The sequence below is a fragment of the Columba livia genome, chromosome 2, assembly GCF_036013475.1.
Source record: "Columba livia isolate bColLiv1 breed racing homer chromosome 2, bColLiv1.pat.W.v2, whole genome shotgun sequence".
Taxonomy (NCBI): domain Eukaryota; kingdom Metazoa; phylum Chordata; class Aves; order Columbiformes; family Columbidae; genus Columba; species Columba livia.
Genome location: NC_088603.1, coordinates 51969763 through 51992353, shown reverse-complemented (window position 1 = coordinate 51992353; position 22591 = coordinate 51969763). Strand labels below are relative to the sequence as shown.

General features: G+C 39.6%; 1 protein-coding gene across 48 annotated transcripts in view; it reads left to right on the top strand.

The window, feature by feature from the left end:
• The window catches only part of ARPP21 (cAMP regulated phosphoprotein 21), a 200448-nt gene that overhangs the window by 133433 nt on the left and 44424 nt on the right, over nt 1–22591 (top strand). For 37 of the 48 annotated variants that reach the window (XM_005500016.3, XM_065051898.1, XM_065051892.1 and 34 more), the window contains 6 exons: nt 523–582; nt 3182–3414; nt 10999–11229; nt 15707–15876; nt 17444–17548; nt 19995–20258. In XM_005500016.3, coding sequence (XP_005500073.2) covers nt 523–582; nt 3182–3414; nt 10999–11229; nt 15707–15876; nt 17444–17548; nt 19995–20258 — 1063 coding nt within the window. Of the gene's footprint in view, nt 1–522; nt 583–3181; nt 3415–10998; nt 11230–15706; nt 15877–17443; nt 17549–19994; nt 20259–20375; nt 20494–22591 lie in introns of those variants that run through there. The other 11 variants (XM_065051908.1, XM_065051906.1, XM_065051913.1 and 8 more) reach the window with 2 other exon arrangements.

Below are 22591 nucleotides of genomic sequence, written 5' to 3'. Positions count from 1 at the left end.
TGAAGCACTTAAACTTGTACTTAGCTCCGTGGACGTGAGCAATCATGTTGATTTGCCGTATTGAAAGTTAGGTATGTGTTTAAGTGCTTACCTTTCTATTCACCAGAGAACCTAAGCATTTCTCTGAGCTGCAGACATTTCCAAGTGACTTAGCAAGTGCTTAAAATTATATATGCAGTATTTTGCTGGCTTGCATTTTTTATTTTCTTATTGGGTGATATTTTTAAGAATTTTCTTTTGGATGTAGATGTATGGTTCCTTGGTTTCTGAGAATTACCTTGCTTGTTAACAAGAAATGTTAAATTGCCTTCAGCTTCCCTGGCTGACATTTCTTATGTTCAGTTGACTGTGCACAGTTATGGAAGGGGCAGGGGGGGAGGGTGCAATTTTAACCGTATTTTTTAAAAAACTATGAATCTAGCATAAGTTGAAACATGATACTAAAAATCAAATACAGCTTTACAGATCAGAGAAATTTGAATTATTATGTCTGTTTCCATAATCTTTCTTTTCATTTTTCAGTAGGCTGTTGGAAGACAGTAGTATATGCAATGAAACCCATAAGAAAAGACAACTGTTTAGGTTTGTATGACTTTATTTAATATTCATTTCCCGGTAACTCACTCATTATGTTATCTGTGTCCTTGCTGAGGGAAAACTTGGTGGGTGTGGGTATGTCATTTTTCTGATTGGAAAGGAGCGTGGAGAACGGAATTCCTACCTGGCTCATCCCACGCTCTCTGAATGAAGAAGTCACAATGGGACCCTTTCCTTTGGTTTTATAGATAATTGGCTCAGGAACTATATACTGCTCGGACTGCTGCAATTTGGGGGTGAATGTGACTGGTGGAAGTTCATTTTACTCTAGTATATATGACAGGCATATTTCCCAGAGTAGTGCCCAGACTGACCTTTTTTCCTTTCATTGGTTCATTAAAAGCTGAAGTAAAAGTATGATGAGGTGAAACTCATTGAAATTTCCGTATCTAAGGCAGCAATGTTTTGAAGTTTCTTGAACTTTTTCTTCCAAACTCCAACTTCTTCTGCCCAGAAAACAATCAGATGTATTCTGTATCCCAGATCACATCCCAAGCCACAGGGAATCAGTAGGAGTCAGTCCATATTTTTTCATGGAGAACATCTTTGTTCGTTGACACACAGGATCAGTGGAAGACCCAGCCTGGTGGTGACTGTTCTTCTGAGAGGCTTACGAAAAGCTCTCTTCCCACACCATGATCTCCCACAGGTTCAGTTCAAATCAACCAGGCTTGAGTGTGCCAACCTGTTTTTAAAGTCAATCAGCTGCCACGAGTCTAAGCAGAATAGGCAGAAGTGATGAATGCTTTCAGAAGCGTGTCCTTCATCCAGTAAGACATGTGGTTAGGTAGGCAGAAGTAGGGTGATCCCTAGGTGTCTTTGTGCATTGGGATTTGCATAAGTAGCAGTGATAGTTTGTGTCACTTCAAACCTATATCATCTATATTACATAATTTTTCATTACGAGGAGAAAAGAATGCAGGATTATTTGACATGCGGTTGCTGACTGCGTGACTGCACAGCTACCACGGAGGAGATGCTAAGCCTGTACCAGATAAATAGCAGTGCTGGAGCTTCTGGAGCTGTGTCCCATGGCCACAGGCAGCAGGCAGAAAAACTTTTCTCCATGCTTTGAAGTAGCCTTGATGATCTGGGAGTCTTGGATTGGGTATGCAGGAGTAAGGAGGCATCTTACACACAGACACTCTCAATAATTAATATACGTTGTGGGTTTCGGGAACAAAAAAGAATTTTGTGAAACCAAAACCCATGGGTAACAGGGATAAAAAAGCATTCTGTTTCTCCTCCTCTTTTCCACTAGAATAATAAATATAAGAGAATTGTTTAATTTTGAAGCACAAGAATGCAAAAGAGTCCGTAAATAATATATTTTTTTTTTTTCTTTCCAATTAAATCTTAAGGAAGATTTATTTTTTAAAACCTATTTCCTTTTTTTATGTTATTTCTTCTGTGCTGTTTCTCTTCGTGCTTTCCCACTGTCTGGGTCTAGCAGAGGTCAACAGGTTAATACTGCTGGTCACATCTGTGAGAGGCTCAGATCACAGGCAAGAAACACACCAGCCTGATCCTGTCTTTGACACGATGCTCCTTCCCGTCCTGAGTGACACACCTCGGCGGCTTCTCCAAATAAAAAGCAGGAGCCACATTCACAAGAGAAAGGGGACCAAAAAAAACAAACTAAACCAACACCCACAAAAAAACCAACACCAAAACGACACCATAGATGCAGATCCATCTTTTGATTTGTACAAAGAGCTTTGAACCTGCAAGGTATTATACTATCAAATAAGACAGAGCACTGGAAAATGTCTTCTGAAAGGCTTCCAAAAGCCAGTGTTCTTAGCATCACTTGGGATAGTGGTCATGGTGCACTAAGCTGTGGTAGGCATGCTGGTTTTGTCATTTTAGCAGCGCATTATAAGCAGTTCACCATAAATTCTCCTCCAAATTCTGCTTACATTTTACTGTGTTGTTACAGTACACTGGATGCTCTGCAGCTGTTAAAGGACAAACAGCCTCTATCCCACAGTTTTTTGTAATTACTGTATGCAGAGGAAAAAAACCAAAAACCACTCAAATGGTAGGTCTCTAAGTAGAGCATTAGCACTGGACAGTCTGGGGGAGGACACATGTTTAGGGGAAGACTTTACATGACTCTACAGAGCAGATGATGAGTGGGAACAATGTGCAACATAAATAAGGAGGATGGATATGAAGACAAAGGTAGGGGGCAGGTGACTTTAGTGGGAAAAGCATTACAGATGATGGACAGCAAAGCAACAAAAGACACGGTATTTACTGAGGAAAGGGACCAGTCAACAGGCAATAAAAATTCTATGTCAGTGCTGTATGATGTGGCTATGTCAGCCCTGTTCGATGAAGCGCTCTTAGGATATGTGCGAATGGAAAGCAGTAGTAAGTGCTGTGCATGTAAAAGGGCATAGCAGCGTTTACTTGCAGAAGGCAGGTAAGTATGGGAGTCAAGTACCCTGTTTCAGGCGTGCTTTTTGTAAATGCAGAGCATTTCCTTTTTCTTGCTTGCTGCAGAGTGCCCAAAGAGAGACTCTGCCCTGACATGATTTTGTTTGTGTGCGTGTAAATCTTTGTTTCCTGATGTCCGTAGGGGTAACAGAGACAGCACGGGGAAGGCATCTGGCAGTCGACAGAGCAGTACGGAGAATGAATTGAAGTGGGCAGACCACCAGAGACCATGGAGCAGCACAGACTCGGACAGCTCAAATCGAAATTTGAAGCCAGCCATAACAAAGACGGCCAGTTTTGGTGGGATAACCGTCCTGACAAGAGGAGATAGCTCATCCAGTAACAGAAGTACCGGCAAACTGTCTAAAACAGGTAGCTAGTACTGTATTGGGTTCACAGTACTTCTGAGTATGATATATCTCAGAATGGTTTGGGTTGGAAGGGACCGATAGAGATCACCTAGCCCAACCATCATGGTTGGACCATATGGTGAATTACATGAACAGTTGTATTCCCTGTGCATAGCAAATGTGTATGTCCATCTATGTATGCTAGCATCTGAGTACCTGGTATTGAGTTTTTAGGAATCAGGAAGAAAACCCAGCGTCTGAGCTTTGCAAGTCATAGGTGAGGTAGGCTTTTCCTGTAGTAGAGTTTGTGCATGTCCTGTATAAACACTGTTTTCACTTGTTGAGGCCAGAAAAAGTGGCACTCCTTTCAGATAAACCGCAGACTTTAGCTTTTTGTTAATTTTAATCTTTTTGAATAATGAAGAATTAAATGTCAAATACCTCATGAGAAATCCTGGAACACTTTGCTGTTGTTGCTAAAATGCAGACCATCTGTATTTCGGAGTACAGCCTCTCCTTTGCTGCTGGCAGATGAGGCAGTGTGCTTTGGTGGAAGCAGGCAAAAGCACTGAATTCACAGGGGTCCCACAGTCTCTCTATTTCAGTTCCTATTAAATAAAAACACCATTTAAGGAGACTATGGACCTGGTGGGAATTCTGTATCTGTTTGCATTAACTTCATGGGTATATTACCATATGAGTTGCAGGGTCTGAATCTAAGTAATTTCAAGCGATGCCATTACGCTACTCTATTATATTTGTGTGTAAAAGTGCATAATAAATAAGGAGGCCATCAGATGATTCCATCACTTTGGCTCATTTGATAAATATAGTACAGGACAAAGTGGTAATCAATATTTAGCACTTAGTGCACTTTCAGCCTGAGAGTGTTTTATAGTCAGTACTTAATTTAAGCACCGTTTATCAAACCTGGGTTGGTCAGATTTCACTCCTTTTCCCAAAATTGTACAATAGCCTTTGCTGTGATTCAGGATGCTGGGGAATGGAGTTTTCAGAATAAATCAAGAAAACCTTTGATTTCGTAACTACATTCTGAACATCTGGATCTTGAATGTAGTTTAAAATTTTGTTATATTTCACAGCTGTAAAGGAACACAGCTGGTGGGAAAGCCACTCCTTTAGACCCTGCTGGTCATAAAGCTGCTGGGAGCTTTTGGAATATCCTGCCTTTTCTTCTTAATACTTCTATTTTATGTTTCTTTTGAGACCCTAGACAAATATTTGGTTCATTATCGTAAGTTTCATAGAACCATAGAATATTTCAAGTTTGAAGGGACCCATAAGGATCTTTTTCTAAGTTAAGATTCCCCTTCAGTTTTTCTCTGTCCTTATGTATATGAAGTCATATGGAATTAAGACATTAGTTTGACTTTGATAATTAGTACGGTATAGGTACTTACCTCTGGCTTCTTCCTGAGCATGACCGTATGCAGCATAGCAAAAACTGTGTGCATGTAGTTTTGAAAATACACTCTCCAGTTTTCTTTATTTGTATAAAGGCTGAATAGGCTATACAGTGGGGCATGAAGTATGCAGTAGTCCATGTTTTACCTCCAGATTTCTTTATCTCCCATGAATCCTTCCATTGCATTAGAATTCCATTTGATATGCATGAACTAGGGAGGTGGCACAGATTCCTGTTATATTTTTTTAAATATCAGCACCTTCAGTAGAGTGTGGGTAAATGTATTTCTCTCCAGCATTGTATTGCACAGGTGCAGAACATTTATAATAGTATCAGAGAAATCTAGTTTGGAGAATTGAGACTTAAAATTGCAAAAGAGTAATACTTTAAGTAGCTGTTTTATTCTTACAATCAAGCATATTAAAGGGTGCACTTAAAAATATATATTAAAAGTGAGATCTCTGAAGCATGCCAATAGTTGTAAATGCCTCTACACTCTATATGCACCAAACTCACAATTGCTTTAAATTGAAAGCTCCTTTTTTTAAACATCAGTGATACTAAAATTCCATATTCTTTCCAGAGCAATTACATATTGTAAGTGCTTTGCATTTTTTAAGTGAAGTGTTTAAATTTGAAAGCTAGTTGAGGCACAAAAAGAGTGAACATTAAAAATAAAAGGAAGAGGTGGGGAAAAAGAGCAAGACTGGATGTCAAAACAGACTTACACCTTCAAAGCCAGGACACAAAGTCAAACTGTCAGTCAGTCTGAGGAAAGTCAGAGGAAATAATATGTGAATTGTTATTTCTATCATTCGATCTGAAATATTACTGAGTGGCATTAAAGCAGAAAAGAATGGCTGTTCAAAAATAATGGGAAAATATGCTTTGATGAAGTGTTCTCACTTCAACAAAAAATGCTGAGTGCATTCATACAGCTGTCAGAGCCCCCACATGCTATTTGCATGTGTTTTCTAAGGTACATTAGGTACCAAGTAATGCTTCATTCTGCATGTTTTTGCATTAGATCTTCATCATTCTGTACTCCAGTCATAGGCAGAGCTGGGCGTTCCATGGCTCAATAAATGTGTAAAGCTTAATCATGTTTCTATTTAAGTTTTTTTTTTTTTTTTTTTTCCTTTGTCTTTACAACAGGGATTGAGATGGGATTGCAGAGGTGTAGCTACAAACATTAGGTCTGGTGCCCTGGTAGAGTGTCAGAGCCTGGTAGGCACCAATTCTGTCCTGTTTCTCCCCTGCACAAAGTACTAATCTCTTCTCTGAAGAACGTTATGGTTCACGTTAATAGATTCAAAGCATTTTTGACCTGCATATGGTATATATGAAATCAGTCTGAAGTCAGCAGTTGGTCAAAGTGTTCTTCATTGGCTAAATGACAGAAAATGCTTGTGACCATTTTAAATGTGAAAATTACATATATTACATTCATCCAGAAGCATTGTGAAACACATTTCTTGAGCATGGAAATACTAAGACTTCAAGAATTTTCCTTGGTGGCTCATGGTTGCATTTGAGAGTATAAATAGTGATGCAGTATTAGCACTGTAGCCTTTCTGCATAATTTTTAGTATTGTCACCAAAATCAAATGTTCTGCTCCTAATCTTAACTTGTGATAAATCAGTAAGTAATGGTACATAGTGGACAAACAGAAACTGAAACACAGAAAGATGTTAGACTCCCCTTAGGCCAAGATAGATCATAGTATGTGCAGTACCCTCAGTAGAATGCAATCGTGTCAATTAGTCTTAGACTTCAGTTGCATTCAGCTGCACAGGAATGAGAGTTTAGCCAAGAAATTATGTTACTTCGTTCTGGCAAACTTCACAAAAGGGGCTGTTTGCAACCCATTACATGGTTATCTTACTGTTGATTGTTTAGATAGCCCCATTCCACTAAAAAGCACAGACTGTATATTGGAAATAAAGTTTTTTTCTGTTATTCTGAAGCTTGGTAGATATATAGAAATGTATTATGCTATAATTCAATATTGAGCAGGGAGTTTATAATGGAACAAAGTGCAATCAGATTGCATTCCTATAACCTGGGACATCATCCAAAACCTTGATTAGTTTCTATTTCCAGTAATATAGTAGTCTTTCCAGGATTGACTTAGCTTGTTAGAGTGGTAAGTGAAATAGATGTCCTTGTAGGCATCAAAGATGTACCTGTTCAGTCTCTAATACGCCCATGAAGAGAAAATCTAGGTTATCAGTTACCATGTTATTTTCACTGACATGTTACAACCGGTTTTAAGAGACATCATTAGGAGGGAAGACAAGACATGTTTCAAAGAACTGTCCTCTGTGGACCTGGATATCTATTAAAGTAATTGTTGGAAGACTTAAAAGATGTAACTACTGCATCTTTAGCTTCTCTTAATGGGTTTTCCATTCACTGCAATGCACAGCTGCTAGAGTGTATTTCTTTCCCTCCCATTTATGAAAAGCTGGCTGCTTTGGGTTATCAGCTGTGTTGACACAGATCTGTAGGGATCGTTAACTTTTTTGGCAGGCCTCCAAGTAATCAGAGCCACAATCTAATCTCTCCTGTTATAGGTGTTCATTGCTATCCCTGTTGTGAAAAGTATACTGCAGTCATTTCAATATGTTAACTTATTTTTTTTAACATAAAGTATCCTGTGAATTATAATTCTCCCTCGGAGTTTTGGAACTGGATTTCTGCTTCTTTATGATTTTCTTTAATCGAGCATTAGTTTGATGGATCTGGTGAGTCCAAGAGAAACTGCAGGAATGTTGATGTATGGGTGATAAATCATGAGCCAACTGCTTCCAGTTATAGTCTTCCTGCCAACCAACTGTGCTGAACTATTAATCTTATTTTGGGACGTGCAACTTGTAGAGGAATAATTGTGTTCAAATGAGTATGTACCATTATTATAAAAAAAAAAACTAAATACATTGTAACATACAGAAATGCAAGCGACTTACAAAAGTAGAAAAAAAAATATTCCTAAGTCAAGAAACTTTAACCCAGACAAAAATACTTCCAGAGGTGGTCAGCACTGTACTGCTCCTAAAAAGTTGACTGTCTGGAGCATGTAGTGAGTAGATCTTGAGAGTCCAGTTGATAAGAAAGAAAAAATTTACCTCCAACTTAGAAGGTGGGATGAACAGAGGTGTTCAAAGTCATCAGATACTGAATGCTGACCCAAATAAAATGGAGCAAGATGTCTTGCATCATTCACTAGTGTTCAAGATATTGGAAAATTAATGGGACCTCCATGCTTTCCCTCTGCAAGCCCCCTAAGCTATTAAGACATTGTGGTGATTTTTCTGTCTCTTTTTCTTTTAGCACTCTTTGAACTGCTACAGCTCTTAGAATACTTTCAAAATATATTAATGGAAAGTGATGAGAATATGAAGGTTATTATTATACCAACTGTGAAGTAGCAAGAAAATTACAGAAGAATCTAGAAGAAGTACCCATCATTACATAGTGAAAAAAAGATGCTGGATTGTGTAATGCAGGCAAAAATCTCATTTAGTCATAGTTCCATTCAGAAGTCTTTAGCGAGACGTCTCTTAATGTGAATCTGAAAGAAGTTGGATAGGTTTGGTTTTTTTTTCCATTTGCTACAGTACTGAATTCATTATGTGGTGATTTCGTATTCCAGATTTAGACACCATGAAAACAGCTAATCAGAGCTACAAAGACAAGATTAATTGGTGTTAATTTCCAAACATTAGTGTTGGAATTTGCTTGGCTTAATATGTCTAGACTTAAAATGATAGGAAATAAGTTGTAGTGGTTGAAAAAAATTAAAATAGATCAATCTTACACAGGATAAATGGTAGCAAAATTGGTTAAGTAGTAATCTCTGGGAATTTTTTGTTAATATTCAGAAAATTACTGAAATGGTTTTGTGTCTTATTTGTGTTTTTTCAAAATTGCCAAGTTGATCTACTTACATGGGAGCACAGAGCATTTCAAAGTTATCATCTTGGCCAATATGCGGTGATAACTCCAGAGGTTGTTCCACTGTTTCTGCCTACCATTTGATGAGTACATTTGAATTCATTGCAGTCCTTTGGCTTTTTAACATTCAGAAGCTGGTAAAGATCAATCCATGTTTCTGCCATAAAAACAGCTGAAAAGGGGGAAATAAGAAAAAGAATTAAATGTCAGAGCTCCAGTAGTCGTCTTTTACACTAACGGTGTTTCTTCACAATAGCACAACTTGGGGTAGAGAGGTCTGAACTCAGGCTTGGTACTACATACATGCTTCAAAATAATACTGGGAGGTTTATAAAATCTAACCATTGTGCTCCTGAGTCTCCAGGTAGCTTTTTAAACCCTTGACTTCAATAGGTGATGGAAAAGAGGAGAAAGTAAAGCAAAAACTCAAAAGAAGCAACATGAAGTGCATGTAGAAGGACCAGAGAAATGCAGGAAAGGACCTGGTAAATGCTGTAGAAAGGAAATTAGACTTATGTGGTTGCGTTTACGTTTGGGAGGAAGATGCAAAATGCTGCTTGCAGCTTGATGGGAATGATTTGCAAGAATATCTCTGCACTTTGTAGAAACACTGAAATCTGAATTGATCCAACAAATAGAACTATCCCTCCAGGAATAATCTTTCTAAATTTCCAACCTTAGTCTACAAGGAGGGGAAAAATACAGCAACTATTATAATACAATTTCAGAGTGTATTTATAGAAATTAAAACTTTATTCTGAAATCTTTGTTACTCACCTGAATAGATACTGGAGAAGCAGATTTAGGGTCATGCTGATGGCAAATGGTGCACGGTTGATAAAGAGGACTGTCTCTGTAGTAGCTGCTGTATGGATATGAAGTCTGAAGAAGATGGATAAAAACGTGCTTTGCATAGCAATATGCAGTAATCTGTGGAAAGACTCTCTGTTTGTTGAGTAACAGAATGCTGTGATTTCTTCAAGAGAAACTTATTTTGCTCTAATTATGGGGAAATAAATGAATTCCAATATGGATTTGACTGAAAATGAATCTGAGGCTCTATGCAGTCTAGTGCGGGGTCCTCTTGTAATATCCCAAATACAAAGGGATGTAATTTGCCCTAGAAGAAAAATGTTTGCTTAAACCTAAGTCTGAGTTCTGTCTTTTCTTTTAGTCTACATCTGCAAGAGTTCACTAAGGAGGTTAGTAATTAGTGTAAGATGCATAGTTACTGCAGAGAAATGAAAGAAAATAAGTTGCATTTAAACTATCCTTTACTTTTGGAAGGAAGCATCCGTACGGACATTGTCTTGCATACTTCCCTTGTATTTGCCTTAACATCCTGCTTTAAGGAAGCCATTGATCTGAGCCTTACACTCTCAAGAGTTTCTTGTCATTTTTACATGAAGCAAATTGAAATCTAATCAAGTAGTTTGGAAATTATATTTCTTTTGTGTTTGCTTTTTTTTTTAAATAATGTGTCTCCCCATCCCTCCAGGCCCGTTGTGTTTTAACACATTTGATTTATCTTGATTGATCAATTTTAATAAGCTAGGTGCTGAAAAATCAAAGTGGCAAAAGTCTTATTCAGTATCTTGGGTAGCTTTAAGTTAATACACATAGAATCATAGAATGTCCTGATTTGTAAGGGATCATTGAGTCCCATAAGGATCATCGAGTCCAACTCCTGTCCCTGTACAGGACAACCCCACAGTTCACACCATGTGTCTGAGGGCGTTGTCCAGTCTCTTCTTGAACACTGTCAGGCTTGGGGACATGGCATATGACACAACTACCTTGTTACTTGACCAGCAACTCAGTTGCTGTTGTGTTGGGGTTTTTTTTCTTGCAGAAAATGTTTGGTGTATTGTGTGTGTGCAGTTTTGGGTTTTTAAAATTTTTTTCATTTACACACCCCATGTTTCATTTTTATACCTTATGAACTGATAATTTGGCATTGTTAATACATGATGAGTATTTTGTGCTCTGTTTGATAAAACTGTTTACTGGATAGTGGGAAGCAGATGTTGTGGGAGGAAAGTGGTCTTTTGAATTGTAGAAATACCACTGGATACTGAGCTCAGTAGGGAGTGAAAACCCCACTCCTACCAGCCTAGTAGTGGTTGCCTTTGCAGTTTGTGAAGTCTGTCCTCACAAATGTGCCGTGTCTGAAGGGGACTGGGCTCCCTTGTAACCCCCCTGCTGTGGTTGTGTCTCCCCGTCAGGCTCAGAGTCTTCCAGCAGCGCTGGCTCCTCAGGATCCCTGTCACGAATACATCAGCCTCTCCAAAGTGCATCTCTTGTCCCTGGGGTGACGGCCAGCTCTTCAGGCAACGTGTCCTACCCTGAGAATGGGATGAGTGGCCAGGTGGCCCCCAGCAACACCAGCTATATCATTCTTCCACTTGAAGCTGCAGGCATACCGCCTGGCAGTATCCTGCTCAACCCACACACAGGTCAGTACGATGCTCTCCTGCTTGGTCCTGCCCTTCAGTGTTTCTGGTGTCATCTGGGGAACTGGCAAATTTCATGTTTCTAGAGGTATTTTCCTGGAGGCACTTTATGAGGAAGCAAGCAGCAAACATACATAGAAATGATATTTGGCAGGCTGTTTTCTTCAAATCTGTAGGCAAAGCTGGATTGGTTTTCTGAGGCTGTTGTGGCACAGCCAGTGCAAAGTGATGCAAAGCACGCTGGTGTGGTCCCAGGCAGGATATTCATCTGTCCTGGCACTCTCTGGCTGTGAATCCTCTGAGATCGCATTAGCTTCAGTAAGGACAGACTCTCTTCCATATCAGGCATGCTGAGATATGGTGCAACTGAAAGACAATGCTCAAAGTTTTAGAGATTGTGCTTAACAGCAGAAGAACTTCAAAAGGCTCAGAGGCTGCATATGAGTTAGCACTTCAGAGTTAATTTCCTTATGTGATTAGCAGTTGTATTTAAATACAATATTTAAAATTTTTCTGATAAGAGAAAGTCATAATCTCTTCAACTCTGCAGTGTGACCCTGGTAGTTATCAGCACTGCTGCACTTGAACAAGGCATTCACAGTCACCCAAGGACTGTGGACACTTCAGAAGCCACTCAGCTTGACCTTGAGAGCTTGCTGAAAATTTAAGGCAATTTGTTTCCTCCTTTCTCCAGATGAAGTCTGGATAATGTTACACTATTGCTCCCCATGGTGTTGTACTGACAACATTAAAAAGGTTGTGGGAGGTTGAGAATGTGATGCCGCTGCAGTGATTTAGACTATTTCAGTGACCATGACTAGCTGTGCTGTCAACCTTAGCTGAGTTATGCTGGGTTTAAAATAACAAAGCCTACAGTGCGATGTATTTTCCATTATACTGGGACCTGAGAGTTGAAATCCAAAATTCTTTTTCAAAGTCCTTAGTAGAGCATTCAGGAGCTTTTTATTTGGGTATTTTTATTTATAACCAGCATTTTACTTATATTATACCCCTGTGTTCCAATAATTTGATGCAAATGCTTAAAACTTATTTGTGAGTCCGCTACTAAAAATACTTTTTAGTCAGAATGCGGTCAAGAAAAAATGGAAGTTGAAGTGTCTAAGAAAAACATGACCTTGACAAACTATTAAAACTAGTTTTCCACAGACATTTAGAGATAGTAGTATCTTGGGCTGATCACTATGTATCAGCATATATAACATCAGGGAGGGTTCTTGTTTGATTAGACTCAGATGTGATAAGTTCTTCCCAGAGAGATTACATAAAAAAGCACATGTTTGTGCAAGTTACTAAAGCCTTTACTATTTATGTGTACTTTTTTTTTCAAGCTATTACGTTATGGACACCAGTACCTAACACTGTCAGCGTAAATGGAGATTTTAGTAATTTCTTAAAATTACTCAGAGGAGAGGATAAAATGGGAGGTGGGCATAAGACAAAGCCCATAATTATTAATTTACTAATTTATTTTGTTCTGGTAGTTAACAGTTCTGTCTGTAACACTGGTATTTCTTGTTCAATACAGAAGGCCACATTTTGTGTGCTATGTGGTCCATTCCCATACAGAAGTCAGCAGGCCTAGGGAGAAGTCCATCTATAATTCAGGTGATAGGACTGAGAACAACAGCTGAAAGGAACTGCTGCTGCTTCAGGCCCACAAACAGCTGAGAGGTTGTGCTTGTTCCCGACCATGGCAAGGGCACAGGCTACAGCTCGCCATACTTATAAACCAGAAGAACTGTTTAGGAGGAACATCTCCTACAACTGTTTTGTCTATTTAGCAATTTGCAGCAGTTAGCTCATATTTTTCCCCAGGAGTCTGTCTGCCACAGGTATGATGCCTTTCAGTACTGTCACTAGACCAGAGCACCTGGTCTTCCCTCCTGGTGTGCCTCATTGTGTGCAGAGGCATAATCAAAAGCTCCATGTATGTCAGTATGTTTAGCATTCAGGAAGTAAGTGCTTTTGTGTACATAAAATTTTGTGTTTCTTTAAAACCACATGTTTTGTTTCTGTAGCTCCCTTGTAAATACGCACATAATAAAGAAAATGGAGGGAGCAGACTCTTCTAAAGACAGAAATTCTTGTCTCAGACGTACAGCTTCACACTGCTACCTGTGCTGGAAGTCGGGCTATACTGTAGCATCTACTGCATTTTTAACATGTAGCAAAATACATGCTGCAAATTTGTCACTCTTTGGGCTCAGAATCTTTGCATTTTATTAGAGTAATGTTACAAAAGAAGCTCCATAGGGAGGAGACTGAGATTGCTGGATGCTGTCATCAGCTATCAAAGTGATGGATGCTGTCAGAAATATAGATGAAGAGAAGACAGTTTAAAGAAAAGGAAAAAGGAGCTTTGTTTCCTCTAATGAATAGATTCTCTTTCCCTATGTAACACCATTCTTTAGCTCTTTCTTTTACTCTTGCAGAGAGACTACTTCCAATCATTTTTTTCTCTTTTGATCATAACACCGTGTGCTTTAAAGACCTTTGCTTCCTTTCACGTGACATAGTCACTGACTGTGCAAGCCTCTAATGACATCCAGAGATGCTGTCAGTATCTCCCTGCTCTGATTATACCTCTCAACTCCTTCTCAGGTGTTGGCAATCCACACTTTCTTTCCCATATCCACAGTTTCCTTTGTTTCTTCTCCTTCACCAGATAGAGAATCTTCTTGCTTGCTTTGGGAAAGCACCGTTTATGTGGCTGTGCTGTTTTACTCTCAATTTCACCTACTTTACCAGTCTGTTTTACCCTTTAAAAGATTCCTCTTGACAAGTTCTCTGACTTAACCTCTTTGACAGTGTAAGAGCATTTATGTTTCATTCTTACTCCTTTAAATGACATTGCAATTTTTGCCCTTCTATCAAGGCCACAGTTCACAATTTACAAGTGTCTTCCCTGTTACCATCTGATCTCTCGTTTTCATTTCTTATTTCAAGGTTTCTTTATGAAAGGTCTTTCTTTTCCAGCATTGCTGGACCTTTTCTCTTTCAGTTCTGTCACCCGCTGAGCCACAGGACTTGCTCTTTACAGCTTCCCTTGAGTGTCTGGCGTGGGCTTTGGGACCCTGTTATCCCACTCACTCAGTCTGATTTCTCCAGTCTCCTAAAAGACTTCTAGAGCCTGAGACCCCCAAATTTTGGGAGTCTATAACGTTGTCACCTGGTGCGTTCATAGCAAGAAGCAGGAAATTGGGCAGTGGACAGAACTGCCCCATGCTTCTCTTCCACCCATTCTAATCATGACCTTTCTCACTGGGAGTGTGAGACGAGTCCAGTATAATATAGCAACCTCATCCAGAAAGCCTTCATGTTTTAGAGAGAGAAGGTGAGGTTTGTTTATATGGTGTTTCTCATACATTTCTGACCATGATAATTAAGAGGAAGGAACTGAAAGGCTGAGTAGATAGAACAGGCAGAGAAGCTCATGGTATACAAATTAGAAGTTAATTGTTTCACTGTTGCTCTCAGTCACTAAATTCCTCCAGATCTCCTATCTCAGATATTCAGACTTCAGTTACCTACTTTAAATGTTATCACTTCATCGCTAAAGTTACTTTTGTTTTTTTTCCTCGTGGAAACATCTGTAATTCTTTTGATTTGTGAATTTATGATGGAAGTGAAAAGAAAACCGAGGTCATGGAAAACATTTTCCCTAAAGGGAAATACCATTTCTTTTTTAATTGTAAGACAATGAGTTGGGTAAGCTTTTAAAAAAAAAAAAAAAACAAAAGCCAAACATTACTTTTGCAAGGTTGCTTCCCCCCGTTAAAATATCTGAAGCAAAAAGAATTCAGCAACTTAGTAGAACATTGGACAGAATTTGTCCCATATATAAGAGATTTTCAAAGACATCTTGTTTCTTCCTTGATAACTTTCAGTACTGCCTCCTCTAATTACCTAGGCTCCAGGTCTCAAAAGGACAGCACTATGTTATTAGAATGTGTAAATAAATTAGTAACAAGGTGAGTGAGTTTGTTTTTTTTTCCCTTCCATGCAAACCACAGTGTGTCAGGAGTAGTTGTGTACATTTGACTGCTGTTGTGTAGCAGTAAAATATACATGAATGTTCTCTACCTCCGGTGTTTGCTCCAGAGTTCAATTTTAATATTAATTGATTCATCATGGAATGACTTAAATGTAACCATAACACTTGAATAATCTTATAACCATGGTAACCTTCCACGCATTCCTTGGAAGGCCATAGTGCCAAACCAAATATCTACTGTCTGCCTTGCCTGCAAAAAAAGAAAAAAAAAAATATATATATATATATATATATATATATATGTATAGATGGTGGAGACTGTAATGAGGCATTGAGAGTGACAAGCATTTGACTATTGTAGCAGGTCAGCTAAAGAGCAGTCATTTAAAGCAAGGCTGTATGATTTCATACAGAAAACAGTGTGTTCTTAAAAGTGTTCAGCAAAGGCAGAGTGTTTTGTTTCAGGTCAACCGTTTGTAAATCCTGATGGGACTCCGGCAATATACAATCCTCCCAGTGGCCAGCAGACGATGAGGAGCCAGATGGTGGGACAGTCTCAGCAGCAGCCTTCATCCCAGCAGCCTCAGCAGGTTCAACAGGCACAGCAGCAAATGGCAGGTCACCTTGTCACACAGGTAGGTGTGGTGGCCATTGGAAAAAGAGAAGAAGCTCTCAGAGGGTACAAAGGTTGACCTAAAGGGTGGGAGGGAAGGACGCAGCTAGGCAAAATATCAAGATGTTCTTTTCTTTTGAAACAAGCGAGGCCCATGAACTGTATTTTCAACGTGAATGACACAGATGGGGAAGGAAGATTCCTTTTTCAGGAATTTTGAGAAGGACTGTTAAATGAGTTGCTGTATGTCTACATAAATTTATTTTGCAAAAATCACCCATAAGTGAAAGCTGAAGCAGTCATGCTCAAAGTATTGCAGTCTGTAATTCTCTGTCCAAATAGCTGAGGACCTTTTCTTGTCCCTTTAGATAGCAGTGGGGTTAAATGAAAGAATCAAGTACAATGCAGGGCTCTACGAACTCTTCTGTGTCTGGTTATATCAAGCCTCAGCTGTGGGTAGCCTGCTTTCCAAGCACCCCTGCCCCAGACCGTGGGTCTTCTGCCTGTGCCCCATGTTCTGGCTGTGACCCTGCTCTGAGTGAGAAGCTCTGGAGCTGCAGCAGGAGAGGGAAGGGCAGAGCAGCGTAGCTTGGGCACGGTGCCACTGTACGTCGGCTCTTTGGCCCCTGGCCTGGCCGTGGCTTGTGGCCAGATGCGGCTGAACATGGGCAGCAGGGTTTGGGTCTGGTTCAAACTTTTGTGGATTGTGAGCTTGCTCTCAAGAGCAGAGCAGGTGGAGGAAACTACTCAAGCAAGGATTGTACATGCTGCTTAGTCACAGAGCAGCCAAGACGTGCTATGGCTCTTGTGTGGCTTTATAATTTGGCACGGTTTCATCCCAGGCTACCCAGAAATAAAATGTTTAAATTCAGTGAAGTTGCTTTGATTTTTCTGGGACTCAAGTGTGCTTCTTACTTCTTGATTTGGTCTTAGCAGTTTTAGAAGATAGAGGTAGTACCAAACCTGTGTAAGACTCAAGTTAAATGAGAGTTTAAAATGAAAGGAGTAGTGAAACTAGCTAATCCAAGGTAATAGCACAGTGGAAAAATTATTCTTTCACTTAAATAAACATCTGTTTCAAGATGACAGGCCTGTCTCTGTTGGTTATTCACAACCTGTTCTGTGTCATTTTTTTTAGCTATTGTGTTCTGCCAAAGCAGCTTTAAAATCATTATTCCTTTGCCTATGACACACTCGGAGTTAAATCAATCATTATCAGCAAAATTCAAATACACACTTACGCTGTGCTGTTCTTCCATTTTATCTCGGTAAATTAAATGTAGAATCATAATTTGGCTTTGCCTCACATCTGTAAAAAGAAGGTGTAGTTGTGGTTTTATTTAATCAAACAGCCGTCAAATATATGAAAATAGGCAGAAAAAATCTGTAATAAGGAATTGTTTAGTATAAGACTAAAATGAAGACTAAAATCACAGTACTTGACCTCTTGTATTTGGGCTGGCAATGACTCACCTGTGTTTTCAGAGCTGTTTGTGATCTTTGTTCTCAGTAATGGAGGTGGTGGTTGTTGTTGTTATCTATCTCTAAGTAGGTTGTATTTATCGTCTTTCCCTGTGTTTATTTTGCAGCCTGTTCAGGCAATGCAGCCATCTTCTCAGTCAGTCCAGTATCCAGCAGTTTCTTATCCTCCCCAGCATCTCCTGCCAGTCTCTCCAACGCAGCAGTTTTCTGTGGTACAAATTTTTGTTTGTTTGTTTGTTTGTTTTCTTGAGGTTGTGTGTGTGAGCATGAGATTGCCCAAGGGGAAGCCCTGGGGAGCACTGTGAGTGGTGTCCCATATGAGACCCTCATCTATATCCTTCTTTGTCTTAACACTTTTGGTACTAACAAGCATTTTGTAAGAGCGTCCCTATTGACTCTGGTTAACTAAATAATCTGGAGGATAATGTTAGGAGCAAGGCACTTTACCTGGTTAGCAGAGCCTCCAGAAAAATGTTTTGTTGTGCCTGCGATAGGAGCTTGTGTCTCCCCACTTTATGTCGAGGGAGCTTAAATTGCTAGCTTGAGCATTTGAGATTTGGGTTATCTCCTTTTATATCCTCAAGGACCAGAGAAGAGACCTCTAGAAATCATTATTTTTTTATTTTACATTGTTTTATTAGTATACTAAATCCACTGCCTGGATTTATTCCTTCATGATACCAGCGCACTTGGAAAACAGAGTAGTGGTGAACCAGCTGCAGAAGGTGTGGTACGCTATTCATCATGACAAAGCACCGATGGACATGTATAATAAAAATAAATAGAGTACTCTTTGGGAGTCTGAATCTGGGTTGGTGCTTACAGAGCTAGGATTATACTGTTGTAAAATTAAGCTGACATTTTAAGAGGCACTACAAGTTGTTTTTTCTGTTATTTTTTTCTCTTGCTCTTGTTGGTGGTCTTGTTTATTACTGATTTATTTTTTGTTTGTTTGTTTGTTTTTCCCAAGGTAGAGATGTCGTGTAGTTGTAGTAAGAAATGGAAACAGAGCTGAACGGATCCTTGCAGCTAAAATAATGTTCTTAATGCCTGGTAGATGAGCGGTACCATTTAAAGGACAATAAAAAAATGTTCCTTGCTGAACAGAAATTGTGTATCTCAGGGCTAATTATCTTCAAAAGTGTCTTGTAGGCATCTCAGGTTGTTCTAAGTGATAGTCGTAAGAAAGCTGGTATTTTTAGTGGCTGCTTTAATAATGGAACTTCACCTGAATTAATGTCTTCAATGTACATTACATTATATACACAATGTCAAGATTACAAGGTTTTAAAGCTCTTGGTCTCTGTTGTGCAAATCCAGAGACATTCCAGGCTCAGTGAAGTTTCTTGTAGAATCTCTTTGCAGTTATTTGCTATCCAGGTAATGAGTATCCTAGCTTTTTTAAATAAACAACTGATGTGCCTGATGTATGATGATGATAAATTTAATAGCATTATTTCTTATACCATCTGAAGGTGTGCCAGGAGTGTTTAAAATTTTGGCCCATGGTATCTGTTTTCAGAGTGGTAGGGTGAGTCTCTGTGCAGTCTCTGGCAGTGCTTCCCATAAACGAACTTTTTTCTCTATTTTGAAGTTTCCTGCCAATAAATACATTGTGCAGGGTGGTTTGGGAGCATGAACACCACAGGGATGTGAACAAAATCGAAGAGGCTCTTTTTAAAAAAATTACATGGATGTTCTAAGTGGAAAGCATTTTCATAGTGCTTATTCCCTATCTTTGAGGGGGTATCGGGAGGGCACTGTAATCTGCATATTATCACACGATGGAGTTCTGTGCTGGATTTATTGCTGTATAGTGTATGTTTTAATTGTGAGTATTTAAAAATCACATAATGTGGACACAAAAATGCACAGAATCACATTTGTAAGTCTTTGACCTTCACAGAATATACTTGAGAGCATTGATTAGCAATGGTTCTTTTTGTGAGACTGAACAGATACTGTTTAGAATCCTTGTATCATTACCAGCATGTAGTGAGACTTAGGTCCATTGACTTTATTTGGTACGTTCATCCTACCATAGATTTTTTTTTTCCCTTCCAGTCAAATAAAGTATTTTTTTCTTTCAAACTCTGAATAAAAATCCTTGAAATAGCAACTGAAGGCTTAGCTTTTTTTACTTTCTCTATGTTTACAACCTTGGATTTTCAAAACAGTCCCAAAAGGAAAAGGTCTCCACCTGAATCCTACTGAATTCCTCTTGGGATCCTTGTGAAACACAGGTGAAATTAGCAGCATGTGTTTGGCTGAGGAATTCTGTGTTTGTGGGAAGAGGTATTCATAATACTATTTTCATGCCCTTTGTGTTTAAAATGTCTTCTTTTGAACACTGTAAAAGTTCACTTGTCATTTTAGAATAAAAGTGGGGGCAGAGTAAAAGCCAAAATAATGGGCTTCTGTGCTGAGCAATGCCATTCACCCTTCAATCTGGAAGTCTTTGTCATTTGGCATTTATAGTGATTTTCATTTTAGTCGCCTCCATTTTTGTAGATATCCATGCAAAGTTTGGAACATACTTGAGCTGAGCGATTCCTTCCCCCCCCACGTGCTCTGTTTGAACCTGTTTTGTTTTGCTATTTTGCATGTCTACTGCAAACATCGTGTCTGCATAATTTCCTACTGCCTTTTATCCCGCAGCGAGATGACATGACAACACAGTTTAACCAGATGAGCTTAAGTCGTCAGTCATCAGGAGACAACTCCGAATCGCCTTCTGGTCCTGTCTACCCATCGCCTCTCCTGCAGCAGCCTGCCCAGCAGCCGGGTTATATTATGGCTTCCCCAAGCCAGCAGCTTCCCCCAGGAGGCTTTACGGGTTCAGGTCCACCAGTATCCCAACAAGTGCTGCAGCCTCCACCACCGCCCCAGGGCTTTGTGCAACAGCCACCACCACCTGCTCAGGTAGGCAAAACCTTGGCTGCCAGTTTGGCAGGGTGCCTGTGATGACATCAGAAAGAAAATATTAAAACATAAATCTAGATTTTAAATTTTTATTTTTTTTCCCCTCCCCGATAAAAGCTTAGCAGATTTTTAGGCAGCAGGAAACTTGCAAAGACTCTGTCGTTTCTGGGGTTTCAGCAATTCCTTCTCTATCCTCAAACCATTTTCTGAACATATGTTCGTACTCCAGGACACATCTGCACATGAATATGAAAGAAGAGGGTGAGTAAATACCCGTAGTCCTTTTTCCCTATGTTATATACCAAAAGAGCAACATGCACATCAGTCCAGGTAGTCGTTAATCATATTTAATTGACTCGAACATGTGAGATGTCACAGATCAGTAATTTTAACTCTCTTCCTGAAGACTGATTATGTTTTACTGTTCACTACCAAACATCTCTACTTGTCTCCTGGGTACCTTTACGGAATATTGAAAGTGATTACTGTCAAGAAGTAAAATGCACAGATGACTTTCTGGCCCATTTTCAAGGCATGCACTTTAAAAAGCCAAATTTCTTTATCCAATTATAGATAACTTTATTTAAACTCTACTTTAAAATGGTATTAATAGTATTTCTCCTGTTTTCATTTTTAGGCAGCAGAAAGAAAATATATAAAACATAAAGTAAAAAAACTTCACCACTTTTTTTAATGTAAAAGTAGGGTAAACTGTATTGATTTTCTTTGTTCGCCACTTCTTACATAAGAACTCTGATTGTGTTTGTTAATGGGATTCTGTGTTGACACAGTAATGACAAATTTATACTGTTATAATGTTTTAAGTGGGCTAGAGATCTAGTTAATTAGTTCACTAATTAACAATAGAAGAAATCTGGATGCTACTGGATGCTCACATCCCATAGAGGACTGTGGCATCCATTTTCTGTAAGAAATTCTGCAGCGCTTTTTCAGAGAGAAGGCTTGCAGAAAATAGTTTTTAAGGAGCTAAAATTCAATATGATGTGATTGTAATAAAATATTGCTAGGAAAAGATTTCTCTGTTTGCCCAATGTAGCACTTTAAAAAAAAAAAAAAAAAAAAAAAAAGTGAGGAAGAAATGACGTGAAGAGCAGAATCAGAATCCCCTGATTAAATCCATCTCCCCATTTAGACCGTGTCTCTGAAGTGAGTAAGTATAGGCTGTCCAGGCTTCACTCCCTGTGCACAACCCCCCAGTGCCCTCAGTGTTTTCTGGCATCACTTAATCAAACCTCACGACACTTCTAGTGAACCAGATAAATGCGAGCACCTCCGTTTTACAAGCTGTCACCGCAGCAGGCGAAGCGACGTGGTTCCCGGCCCTGTGGGCTGGGGTTTGCTGCGGGAGCGAAGGGGCCTGCAGCACCCTGGCATAGCGTTACTTTGTGAAACTGTTTTCATTCATTAATACTTACTCTGTTGCTACTGCAGGAACAGATTAACTCCTTCAGAGGACAAGTGAGGAGAAGGAGCCTTTTCGTGTATAGGCTGCTGTTGAACCAATACAGTACTGGTGTGTCTAATGGCCTCATGTGTCTGTCCATACTTCAAATACAGCATGTATGGGCACTTTCCTCCTACACTGTAACAAAGTGGAAAGTTATTGAGGGCAGAAAAATACCTCTCGGGTTTGCAGCAACTTCTGTTATTTTGCTGGGGAATGGTTTGTCTTCAGAGGGTGTAGAAAGGTGAGAAATTCAGTGCTGTCAGCTTCTTCTGCATCCGCTGCACCACACACACCATTCACCTCCAGCTTGTCACTATTCCAATATAATCCTTGTCTCATCCAGATACGTCTATGGAAGAGGGTGCAGGAGGGGTTAGTCCGTGCTGCCTGTGTGGCTGTACTGTGAAAGTGCAGTGGTCTTGGTCTGCTGGAAGGGTGAGGGGGCAGGAGCTTTCGGCATCCGTGTATGCAAATGAGAACTTCTGATCAACGCTTCAAGTTTCGATTCGTTCTCTTCAGCCCTAAAATGAGTCATGGTGGTTTGGGTACTACTTGTAGCATTTGCAGCAAATAGGGGATCCCTCTTATCAAAAGATGAGCGAAGCCTTGGGCAATAGTAGTTCCTCTGCCCTATTAACAGTTCAGCTTTCTGCACAGGGCAGCTAGACCCTGACTCTGTGTCTTGCCCATGGCAAAACTTCATTCTGGCACTGTCAGCCATCTCAATCACCTGTTACTCTTTTGGGCTTAAATGCAATAGTAAAGCAGATGCCAAAGCCAAGGCAGGCTTTAAAAAAAGGGGGGAGGCAATAACAATGGTAGAGCATGTAGAACATTTTGTGATGCATTAATCAGTGCAATGCAA